Source organism: Triticum aestivum, chromosome 7A, assembly GCF_018294505.1.
Source record: "Triticum aestivum cultivar Chinese Spring chromosome 7A, IWGSC CS RefSeq v2.1, whole genome shotgun sequence".
Taxonomy (NCBI): Eukaryota; Viridiplantae; Streptophyta; class Magnoliopsida; order Poales; family Poaceae; genus Triticum; species Triticum aestivum.
In genome coordinates this window covers 570,413,204-570,426,318 of record NC_057812.1, presented here as the reverse complement: position 1 = coordinate 570,426,318, position 13,115 = coordinate 570,413,204, and the positions used below count along the sequence as shown (strand labels likewise).

General features: G+C 45.4%; 1 protein-coding gene across 1 annotated transcript; it reads right to left on the bottom strand.

Annotated features, from left to right (window-relative positions):
* Positions 1–508: 508 nt before the first annotated feature.
* On the bottom strand, positions 509–5,716 carry LOC123148324 (plant UBX domain-containing protein 4). The gene is made up of 4 exons (XM_044567709.1): positions 5,092–5,716; positions 2,605–2,890; positions 1,208–1,303; positions 509–1,126 (listed from the first exon to the last, which is right to left on the bottom strand). Exons 1-4 carry the CDS (start codon positions 5,655–5,657, stop codon positions 743–745), a joined length of 1,332 nt encoding a protein of 443 aa, XP_044423644.1. The 5' UTR covers positions 5,658–5,716; the 3' UTR covers positions 509–742.
* Between the last annotated feature and the right edge of the window lie 7,399 nt (positions 5,717–13,115).

Below are 13,115 nucleotides of genomic sequence, written 5' to 3'. Positions count from 1 at the left end.
GATGACTCCACCGGGTCAGATAATTAGGTGTAGACCTTTCTCATCACTCGATTGGCTCAGTTCAGATAAGAGATAGAAGTGAAAAGCAATTCTTTGCCTCCGACTTCTCAACGCAGGAATGTTGTTCCCGAACAAGAAATGATGAGCCAGCGTTGCCAGCATAGGCCAACACTTGCACAGAAAAGTGAGGTCGCCGTGACAGGAAAATGTTACGAACTGGTACCTTGTTATACCGTGTTCAGAGGCCGGGGTTTTTCTTGTAATAACTCTTGAAACCCTGGGTCAGAAAGAGACGCTGCCTGCTAACAACTCACCCCGGTTGCTCGCAAATTGCCATCGGCGTCACCGCGTCAGGACATCGGTTCGATGAAAACAACAAAACATGAATAATGGGCATCCGTTGCAGCTACCCTTCCCTGTCCCACGCCCGTACCAAAGGGGACGTTAGACACGAACAAAAGGACTGCCAACAGACGAAACGTGATGCAGACCGGGCAGGAAGCACAAGTGCAAGCCAAGTATACTTACGCTATAGCAGGATGAATAAGACGGACGGGTACCCAGATCTCGCCGATTTTTACAAATCTTAATACCCGAGGGGCGGCTAGTGAAGTGCGGCCATGGAAGGCTCAAAGGCTAAAATCCAAGAGAGCTCAGGGACGGACAAAAGGGCAAGGAAATGTGCACGATTGGGACGGATGGATGGTGTGTTCGATGACGTGGGGTCAACAACCTGTTGAGATTAGACTCTCTGGATGATCACCGAGTTGGCAACGCCGGCTTCCTCAATGGTCTTGGTCGCGTCGTCGAGCGGCTTAGGGGGGAACCCGACCTGCAGCGTGTAGTCGCTTGTTTCTCCTGGCCTTGTTGTGTTGATGAATGCCCGCACGTCGCTGATCGTGTGGCTTGTGTTGAAGCGCGCAACCACACGGCTGCCGTCTACAAACCTGATCTGGAGAGAGGTTGACGGCAGAGAATCATCCACTGTGATAGTCTTGGGCACGGTGGTGGTCGCAGTGCTAGAAGCAGCAGCCGCGGGAGTGATATCCGAAGGAGCAGAGTTTTCAGAAGGTGCCGCGAGAATTCTCCCCCCTCCTTGAAATGGGGCCGGGCGCTTGAGTGACTCCTGTGTTCAGGTATCGATGATTATTGCGCCGGCAACCATTTAAGAAACATATGGAGCGCACAGAAATTACATGATACTTACAGGACATTTTTCTTCTTTACGGATAAGATTTACGTTCACCTTAGACCTCCCATCAGCCGGCGCAAGCTCAGTTGGGCATTCAGACTTCATGATGCTCTAGAGGAACAGAAAAATCAATAGATAGATAAGTGGATTACTTGCATTCAATTCAGCACAAACAGATATAACAAGCAACATGTGACAGAATAAAAGAAGAAATGCATGTTCCACACACTTTATAATATAGCCGAACAGAAAGTGTTACGAGTAAGACCAACAGATTCAATCAGGGGATAAGCAACAACAAAGGAGTTCGAACAAAATATAGCTGATAAAGCTACCTATTTTTTTTCCCTTTGCGTATTTCATCAAGAAATCAGGATGCCTTGATATGCAGAATTATTTTACTCGGCAAGCTACTGCGATACAATGATAACTTGCTACGAAACAAGTTATTGGACAGAGAATATGTGTAACTAATGGCAAAAAAATTGCCTAACCACTAACACATCCATAACTCTAGCTTATATGTATTAACTGGGACCATTGCAGAAATAAGAGGAGCCGTGAGACACCATCACTGAAGCAAAGCTGAGTTAGTTTCTTGAATACTCCCTCCGTCCACGAATAAGTGTACATTTTTCATTCAAAATTTGTCCACAAAAGAGTGTACTTCTATCTTTCCAATGCACTTTAAAGTGAAAAAAATGTTTCTCTATCATCACGCGGTAATCAAGACCTATAACATTCACCACATGGTCTCCTCATTTTCTGCATGCACTTGGCTCATTGGGGGTGGGGTAATTAAAGAGAAGAGAATGGTGGCTTGCACTTCCCAAACATTTTTTAACTTCACTCCGTAATCTGTCCTAAAATTTCTATATGTACACTGAAGGGAGTACCAGCTCAAAAACATTACGTCTAACAACATGGAAAAAGGTCACTCAGACATTATTTCAATTAGCTAAATGCTCATGCGCTGGTACAGATATATATTTTTGGCTATATATTGTCGGTTGTTTAAAAACTTGTGCCATATAATCCATGAATTTGTACAAAATTAATAAACATAATCTAAAAACATACATTAGTCAAATCAAGCATATGTACATCCTCCATAAAATGGTTGACACCTGTGGTGATTCCTATTAACTTCTAAGCTGTGAATGGACCACTGCCAACTCAGATCCTTATGAGTAAAGATTAACCATTATTATGCTATATTGCACACATAATCATCAGCATGCAACGACAAAAGGTTCAAGACAGAACTATCACTCCATGTTGTAAACAGAAGGGTGAACATAAAGCATTATAAAAGTAAAAGGAATAGCAAAAAGCATATATCAATTCACGAGACATATATAACAACCAGTAGTGCATATACACTCAGTTGCACACATCAGAGTTCTTTTTACCTCTAAAAAGGATGCATGCTCTGGGTCGTTGAAACTTCTGAGTGGACCGTCGTCTACTGTGAACCCATCGCTCCAGAAGTAGATGTTGTGAACAATTTCCTCTGGTGGCTGTGGTGCGTCAGGCTGTACAGTTTCACCTGTTAGAAGTCTGCTAGCCCCAGGAAAGCTCCTTGAACTAGAAGATTGCCGGCGAGCTGGGCCTTGCTTAGCTCCCTTCCTCTTAGCTTGCTTAAAAACCTCATCCGCAACATTTTTGCGTTTGGATCGATCTCTAACAACCATTCCGCTGAACAAAGTAATATGAAAGTTAGAAGCCTATTAAAAATATAGAAGTAGAAAGGCTGCACAGCATACAATTTATAAGAGCCTTCACTGCATCATCTATGGATCTACCTATGATCCTTACAAATCATGTTATCACTGATACAATGATATCTAAATATGTATGACACCCAAGGCCAATCAGTCAGGACTAACTTCCTGGTAAGTTCAAGGACGAGGAAGTGGCAAGCTATTCCAAGAAGTGACCAAGTCAGGCTAATTTAAATATGTTCTCCATGTAATCACATTTTCCATAACATCATGGCAGAAGATATAAAAATAAATATTTAATTCTTAGTTTGAGACAGTTCTTTTGGGTGGTTCCTAGATTTTTAAGGGTCCTGGATGTATTCTTGCCTAAGTTTTCTGTAGGTTTGGGATAAAGCCTAGAATGTAATACTCCCTCTGTTTTTATTTAGTCTGCATATTAGGTTTGACCGAAGTCAAACTTTGCAAAGTTTGACCAAGTTTATAGAAAAATATATAAACATTTACCATAACAAATCTATATGATGTGAAAGTACATTCAATAATGAATCTAGTGGTATTGATTTTTTATTGTATATATTAATATTTTTGTTTATAAACTTAGTCAAAACTTACAAAGCTTGACTTTGACCAAAGCTAATATGCAGACTAAATAAAAACGGAGGGAGTACATACTAATCACCACAAAAGAGCAGGGAAAACCACGATCCATGCCTGCTGAGAAGTGGCCTCCAAGTAGTCGAAGAATAGTTTGTTGCAGAAGATATATTTATGAATACTGTACAAAAGAACATGTGAAATCGAAGGTGTTTTTCTAATCATGGAATCAATTTTAAGTTTCCATCTAATTACCAGAATTAACTAGCCTGGAATCAACCTGGTTCCACTAGATTCTATAAATTGGCTGATGAATAATCACCACGAATAAGTCCAAGCCCATGTTGTTTTTTCATTCCATATGCCTTTGCTAACATATGATAAAACACTTCAATTATGGCCATACGGATTATGCCTAACCAAAACCCATCAGAAATAACCCAAATCTAGTTGAACATGGCAACTCAACAATAAGAAACAAAATAACTAGGTAACCAACAAGTTTACCAATTACTAGAGCTCACGCATATTCTCACATCCTTGCCAACTAGCTGACCCCATAACAATATCCAGAGATTCATCTCTGATAATAATAATAATAATAATAATAAAACAGGGCAATCATTTCTAACTCCCATCTTATGATTTCCTTCTTAATTACACAAACTTCGTACTATCACAACTTTATGAACATATCATATTACGGAGAACCAGTTCACAGTACTGGAAAGTAGCCTAGCAAGTTATATCAGATATCCAAGAACTTGAGAACTTACTTTTTGTCCATGGTGCTAACTAAGATTACTATAGCACTTCTATAATAAGAACAGACAGGTAAATTTAAGGACTACAGCTGTACCACAAAGTCACACCAGCAATTGTAAAACGTAAGTTGCTCACAACTAAAATACCCAAATGCTGGATAACTCTACCGACTAAATTGATCCACACACAATACTAACTAAGGATTTAAACTTATTGGTATGCTGTGAAGATACAGCAAAATTTTAAAGAGCTTTGTCGCCAGTCATTGAACTTCGAACACAAATCACAAGTCTAGAGAAACGCTACCTTGACAAACTGAAACCAGTAATGCCATATCAACATACACAAACCCGTACTCTATGCAGGGACACTGCATAAGTATTGCAAGATTGCAAACATAGATCAGCAATTTGTGGCTACTAAGGAACAGATAAGATGGTCTAGAAGAACAACATTTAACTCTCATGCCATCCCAACGATTTGGCGCTCACACAGATTTCAATATTGTATCTATACAAGACCTAGGGCCCCAGGCATTCGGCAAAATAATGTTAGCAGAACCGAACGCTATCCAGAAATTCACAAGAGTATGGATACTAATAATGAGTAAACGTGAAAGCACCCAGCAATTTTAGCACGTTTAGTTAGCTCCTTCTCACCACAAATCCAGCGGCCCCTCAATTCGCAGCGACCCCCCTGGATCACAAAATTAGGCGAAAAACAACGCAACCCAAAACCTTAGAAATGGGTTGCCTCTGCGATCTAGCTAGAAATGAAGCAAGCATCGCAAAATCCTGGGATGCAGGTAGCACTGACCTCCTCTCGCCGCCGGTGTACAACTCAGGGGGTGGCGCCCACTCGTCGTCGTCCGAGTCCTCGCCTTCGTCCGACCCCGCGCGCCCCTTGCCACCTCCGAGATCGGAGAGCGTCCTCACAGTCCCCCTCCCACTCGCACCCCCGCTCCCGCCCCGCGCTTGGTGGCTCCTCTTCTGCCTCTTCGCGGGCCTCCTCCTCCGCTCATCTGCCGCCGCAGACGCAGCGGCGAGGGCGGCATCCTCGTCGTCGTCCTCGTCGCCGCCGCCCACGTAGTCCTCGTCGTCCTCATCCTTGTCGCCGCCGCCCACGTAGTCCTCGTCCTCGGAGTCCGCGCCATCGACAGCGGCTGGAACCGGTGGCGGGGGCTGGGGTGCCGGATCGGGGCCATCGGCGTCGACCTCCGTGTTGTCGTAGAAGGAGCGAACGGCGGCCTCGAGGGCCCAGTTGTGGCCCTCGAGGAAGAAGGCCGCCTCGTCGGGGGTCGCCGAGGTGACGGCGCAGAACGACTCCACCAGAGACTGCGCCTCCGCGGCCGGGGGCGCGTGGGTGGCATCTCCGGCGGCCATCTCGGCTGCGGCGGCCGCGTGTCTGGCTTGGAAGGCTTTGGGAGGAAGCCTTCTCGTCTCGTTTGCTTCTCCCTTTTGACCGCGTCTGGCCGTTTGGGCCGTCACCCCGCGATGGGCTACCGACTTCGAGGTTTTTTGTTTGGGCTTTGAGTTTGGAGAAGCTGTTGTTTGTTTAGCCCGTTAGTACCTTGAATTTGTTGGCAAACACAACTTTAGTCCCACCTCGCCCTATTTAGTTCGCATACACCGAAATAAAAGGACAGCTCTAGCAACCCTATTGCTGGGCTTTGTCGCGTTAGCCTATCACCCAAGCTCATTTGTGGGGGAGCAAAAGTTAGTCACAGATCTTGCTGGGCCTTGTGGCTCGGAGGCCTGTTACCCAAGAACATTTGTGGGGGAGCAAGAATCAATCTGTGCACTAACTTTTTAATATCTGTGACAATCTTTTTTATACTCTACTACACATTTTAATGTGATTTTTCTGTTGAGATATCTTTTATGATTTTTCTAAAGCACATTTAGATGTGCCCTGATATTGAACATCTAGGTCCTAGGTCGTTGATTTTAGGTGGAGAATCATGCGGGTATTTTCTTTTTTTTTCTCCTTTTTATGTTTGATTGAGTCATTGAGATGCATAATAACTAAGGCACATCCAGATGTGCCCTAGACATGCAAAAGCATGGACTTTCAATATATTTTTTATCCATTAAGCATGTATTTTTTTCTTTACAAAGTATGTCTAATTTTTACATTGCCCCCGGCAAGATAAATATCAACTTAAATTCTCATTATCACATGGAATCAAATTTCTGCATGATGGTTTTCTTATCCCGGCGGTGATTTATCATGTGTGAAGATCTTGATGACAACAAAAGATCCATAGAATTAAGAGAGGACGAGCAACTTACGCATCTTGTTTGACCTCCACGCTCTGAATTATTAGGTTCGACCTTTTTCGCTTGCTTGATGTAGCGTGGAGCTTTAATCTGAAGAACCTAGTGAGTAATGCACTATATTGATTTGACTTAAGATGCTTTGATGTGGCACACAAAAGGGAATTTTGGTCCAGTATGTTACGCTCGATATGGGTTACAATGCATTTTGCCTTCTTACATATTGCTCGAGACTGCAAGGGAAACTCCGGATTTTGGAAATGCTCACCATCCTATAAGTACGAGTATTTCTTTTAAAGACTACATTTGGTACAAATATAAAGAAATAGCCCATTTAAAGTAGTTTCACAATCATTTCATCAATAAATACAAAAACTATGCATTTTAGGATTCCAACAAAACATGAGTGGCTCACTTGTTATTGACGTAATAATGTATAGTTGATGATTCTGGGTCGCAAAAGTCTCTAAAAGAAGTATCATAACCAAAATTTAGTAATTCAACACAATAGAAGCCAAAGAGTATTTAAATTATTTAGCGGTTAGCAGTTGAGTTGTCAATTCAACCACACTTGAAACAATGCTTATTTGAAAGAATTATTAGTAGCAATGACAATACGGTGAATGGAGTGGAGTACGTGGCAAAGCAGTATCACAGCAGCAAAAATGCCCGACAGCTGCCAAAAACAAGTAACTTTAAAGAAAGCAACAATAGTATTAAAATGTAAACACATGGGTGAATATTTGGGACGTTGCATGGATGATTTCTAAACACAAAAGATAATTCACTAGGGTCAAGAAAAAGGGCATCCATCCCCGTGAGAGGTATATCAAGATATACGCTCTGCTCGCTTGAAAAAACTCCCTCGCGCTTACTTTCTGGGCTGGCCCATTGGTTGCTCGCTTCTTTTCCTCAGTCACTCAGAATGATCGTTGTACTGGTTTTTGTTCTGGTTTTCTGTGGGTTTTCTTTTGTTTTTTCTTTGTTTCTTCATGGTTTTCTTCGTTTCTTCTCTTTTCTTGACTTCTTTCACCGTTTCTTTGTTTCTTTTTTCATTTTTAACTTTTAATTGTTTTTCTTTATTTCTTCTTCTACAATTTCTTTTGGATTTCTTTGTTTCTTTTCTCGAGTTTAACGGCCTTCCTTTCTTTTTCTTGTTTTTTCATCACTTTTTTCTTTGCTTCTTTCTTGATTTTTTAGGTTAGCTTTCCTTGTTTTTCTTTGTTTCTTTGTCGGTTTTCTTATTGCTTATTTCTTTGTTCAACACATGTGAAAGGATCGATATGGTTGACTAGAGGGGGGGTGAATAGGCAACCATCAATTTTTACTTTTCTTTACCAAATTAAACTTTGCATCAAAGTAGGTTGTCTAGATGTGCAACTAGGTGAGCAACCTATATGATGCAATAATAACAAGCATACAAGCAAGCAAGAGAAGTAACACTAAAGAGTTTGCACAAGTAAAGGTAAGAGATAACCAAGAGTGGATCCGGTGAAGACGAGGATGTGTTATCGAAATTCCTTCCTTTTGAGGGGAAGTACGTCTCCACTAGGGCCACCGTATTCTCCTCACGCCCTCACACAATGCGAGATGCCGTGATTCCACTATTGGTGCCCTTGAAGGCGGCAACCGAACATTTACAAACAAGGTTGGGGCAATCTCCACAACTTAATCGGAGGCTCCCAACAAAACCACGAAGCTTCACCACAATGGACTATGGCTCCATGGTGACCTCAACCGTCTAGGGTGCTCAAACACCCAAGAGTAACAAGATCCGCTAGGGATGAGTGGGGGAATCAAAAATCCCTTGGTGGAAGTGTAGATTGGGGCCTTCTCAACCACTCCCGAGCAAATCAACAAATTTAATTGGCTAGAGAGATAGATCGGGCGAAAATGGAGCTTGGATCATTTAATGGAGCTTGAGGAATAAATGGAGCTTGAGGGGGAAGAGGTAGGTCAAAGGGAAGAAGGGGACCCCCTTATATAGTGGGGGCAACGAACCAACCGTTGCCCCTCACCAACCAGCCCCGCACAGGACGGTACTACCGCTAAGAGGGGGCGGTACTACCGCTAGGTCAGCGGTACTGCCGCACCAGCCAGCGGCACTGCCGCGCCGAGGAGACTAGTAGGGAATAGGACCCAACGCGGTACTACCGTGGTGGTAGGGGCGGTACTACCGCCTCTACAACCGCAACTAGTGCCGCAAAACCCAACACGAGAAAAAGACCCCTCGAGTCGAGGCGGTAGGAGCCAGACAGCCCAGCGGTACTACGGCAGCGGGGTCACGGGCGGTACTACCGCTGTGGAGCTGAACTGCCGCTTGTGACCCTTCGGCCGTACTACCACTGGTAGTGTGGTACTACCGCTGGGACACTGAAGAGAGAGAGAATCTCTCCAAAGAGGCTGAGGACGAGGCGGTGGTGCCAGGCACCCCAGCGGTACTACTGCTGTGGAGTCACGGGCGGTACTACCGCTGTGGAGCGGTACTGCCGCTTGTGGCTCCTCAGCGGTACTACGGCTGGGTTGCGCGGTACTACCGCTGGGACCCAGACAGGACAAAGAAAAGCGGAGAGATCTCTACAGAGGAATGGAAAAGCTCGGAGGGTGAGAAGCTGATGTGTACGTGTTGATTCCACCCATGCAATACCCCAGCGGACCCCCTCTTGATAGTACGGTGCCCTCTACGCAACTAGTCCACCGAGAGAGAAACGAAAGAGCTACACCATCTTGAAAGACACTCCGAAGGGAAGAAAACGTCTCGTGCCAGGAGTGAATCTGTGAACTATTCAAAGCACAAGATTAGTCCGCAAACATGTTGTCATCAATCACCAAAACTACCTTGAGAGAGATATGCCGTAACAATCTCCCCCTTTTTGGTGGATTGATGACAACTAGGGATTTGCGCAAGGAAAAGAAATAAATGTAAGAAAACTAAGAACTACAAAATATAGACGGGCTCCCCCAGAATGTGTGCACCTAGTTAGAGGAGCATTCAAAAAGCAAGACACACACATCCGGATCAACACTCCCCCTATATTTTATAGTCCAACAATTCTAAGGACAAGATATATGAGAGAAGAGTATAAAACAGGACAAACATGCAACTCATAATAAACTACAGTACTGGATAGACATAAGTAATAAGGTAGCGATAGGGAGCATATGTCTCACACCATATGTCTAGAACTTAGGTCTCACAGGCACCAAACCAAACCAAACAAAGACACCGAGAGAACACATAAGAAGACACAAGACGACACACACACTCAAAGCACGGCAACAACACAAATCCCTACACTCTCTCCCCCTTTGGCAGCGAGACACCCAAAAAGGGCAAAGAGTGACGCTACGACTCCAGGTGATGGGAAGATGAGGATCTCGAACATCACATCTCAGCGTGATCGTCTGCATCTTCATCGTGGGTCGAAAACTGCTCGGCATCGAAGTCGGTCCAAGGGCAATGCTGATGAATCCATTCCTCCTCTTCAGTGATCTGACCCTCAGAACCACTGGCAACTGTCGCTCCCATCTGACGCATGAGCTCCTTGTGGCGCATCCTGGCATGCTTCTCCGCCACATGAGTCATGTACTGACCATGAGACTCCATGCAGAAAAGCTTCTTCATCTTGCGTTTAAGCTTCTGTGCCCACGACGGTTCTGTACTAGAGGGCCCAAAGTCCTTCTCGTGATCATCAGTGGCAGCCCCACCCTCGGTCCCCATGGCAGCAGCAGCAGCAGCAGCAGACGGACCCCCTGTTTGAGGCGCTGGGGTGACCCAATTGTCCTTCTTCCTCAGACGCTTGATCTCATGAGAAATCAAGTCTCTAGTTTCTAGCAACACTCTGGGATAGATCTGTGCTCAGGCCCTCTCAATGAGCCTCATGATGAATGGATCATATATCGGGCACTTGCGCTCAGACACGGCAGAGAGATGACATGAGAAATATCCAGGCTCTCTCCAGTGTTTACTTCCTTCTCATGCTGACAGAACAGAAGCATGTCCACGAGATAAGAGTGGACCATATCCAGATTCCCGATGCGAGGAAAGAGAGTCTCATGGAAGATACGATGAAGAATGTCAAGATACGGAGACAACTCATAGGTTTTCTTCTCAGTCACTGGGTGAACTTTCACAATGCAGTAGGGCCAAAGGGCTTGCTTGTGGGTGGACGTATCATTGCGGTGAGGGCGGAAACCGACTGGAGTCTCAAGCCCGTGATCCACCACATCAAGTAACTCCATGAAAGCCTTCCACTTGACGGAAAGCATCTTGACGTTGGTCATCCATGTTAGAGTTCTGTCGGCATCTGTCCCAAGATGAACGGTGGCAAAGAATTGGGCCACCAAATCTGCATCGAAATCCTTGTTGAATTGCATGATCCTGAGAATGTTCAGCTGAGTGCACATCTGAAGGGCTTCGCCAAAGTACTCCGGGTCCTTCTCCATAGCATCAGTGTCAATGGAGCGAACATCAACAAAGAGATTCTTCTTGGCCTTGATCACATCAAAATAGATGGCAAACTGAAAACGGTTCCAGAACGGGCGGTTGACCAATGTGGGTTCTTGGTCCACCTCATAGGGATTACAGCGACGCTTTTCCCAAAACTCCTTGTTGGTCATCTCAGTCACAGTCTTCCCCTTTGGCTTGTTGGTGGATCTCTTCGATTGCTGAGGAGGTGGAGGAACACTTGCGGATGCACTTGCTGGAGGCGGTTGGGTGCTCGAGGAACCACCGGCTGGCTCAGAGGTGCGGTAGCGTTTTGATGTTGCACGCCCGGGGTTGATACGGCGAGCTTGATGCTCAGAATGGTCATCACCTGGAGCCAAACACAAGAACACGCAAAACAACCTGAAAGAACGAGCATAAGCCAACAAACACAAAAAGGATCAAGGTAAGGCAGGAATATGATGGAATTTGGCATGCAGCGGTAGTACCGTGACATGCCCGCGGTAGTACCACCCAAGCGGTAGTACCGCCCCAAAGAGAGCGGTAGTACTGCTCGAGGCAGAGAAACAGCAGTTTCCTACAACACGAGGCGGAGAAAACAGCGGTTCCCTACTACCGTGGTCAGATCCGGCACTACCGGCCTGCCAAATTCAAAAATATTCCTACCAAACTCTAATCAAGATAGTCTAGTTGCCTTCTCCAACCAACTCAAGCCTAGATTTAGCCAAAAATCTAGAGATGCTACCACCATTGCCCCTAAGAAACAAGATCTGAAAACGAGACAAAAGGAGACAAGGAACAGGGGCAATACCGGCATCCATGGCAAGAGAACGGGGTGGGGATCGACTCCACCAAAGGAAATGGAGAGGGACGCCCCGGTGACGGAGATCCGCCGGAGCCCTCCCGCGGAGAGTTGAGGCTGGAGAGAGGAAGAGGAAAGAGGGGGCGAAGCGAATGGGTATGGGGGAGAAGAAACCTCCCCCTGCCCCGATATAACCCCCTAGTCCCGTCCCTCAGCGGTAGTACCGTGCTGGGGGGCGGTAGTACCGCTTATGAGCGGTAGTACCGCGCACCACCAGTGGTAGTACCGCCCAGCACGCTGCGGCAACCAAACAACATGGCTTTTGCTCGAAGGAAAGACAAGAACGGCAAGAAAAGGAGAGCACACCAGCAAACGACCAAGACACACCTCTTCAAAAGAGGGCGGTGGCCGAGGCCACCTATATTTGAGTCAAGAGGTATGGCGCCATGAAGATTTTAACCTTGGGCCCATGACCAAAACTCGTCTTTGAAACAAAAGTACCATCAACAATGGCTAAAGTGAAAGACTTGATCAATTTATGCATAATGGGGGGGAGGGAGAGTTCATTGAGAGAACAACACTCCCCCTATGTCCATGCCTACACCTAAACTAGACAGCAAATTGAGCGTGGTGGGGTGTGCAAGGGTTCAAGCCACATTGCTCGAATCAATGATATTTAGCTCATGCCTTAACTCGCGAAATCTTGCTTCATCCAAGGGCTTTGTAAAAATATCTGCAAGGTTGTCATGAGTGTTGACATAGTTGAGCTTGATCTCTCCTCGCCTAATGTGATCCCGGATGAAGTGATACCGAATCTCAATATGCTTCGTCTTGAAGTGTTGCACCGGGTTGAGTGAGATCTTGATGGCACTTTCATTGTCACACCAAAGAGGCACTTTATCACAAGTGACACCATAATCCTTTAAAGTTTGCCTCATCCATAGGAGTTGTGCACAACAACTACCGGCGGCAACATACTCCGCCTCAGTGGACGAGAGAGACACACAACTTTGCTTTTTGGAAGACCAACTTACCAAAGAGCAAACAAGGAAATGGCACCCTCCGGAAGTGGACTTCCTATCCACTTTGTCTCCCACCCAATAGGAATCCGAGTACCCTACAAGCTTGAAGTTTGATCCTCTTGGGCACCATAAGCCAAAGTTTGGGGTATGAGCCAAATATCGAAAGATTCGTTTGACCGCCACATAGTGACTTTCCTTAGGTGCGGCTTGAAACCGTGCACAAATTCCCACACTCAACATGATGTCCGGTCTAGATGCACAAAGGTAAATCAAGGATCCAATCATGGAACGAT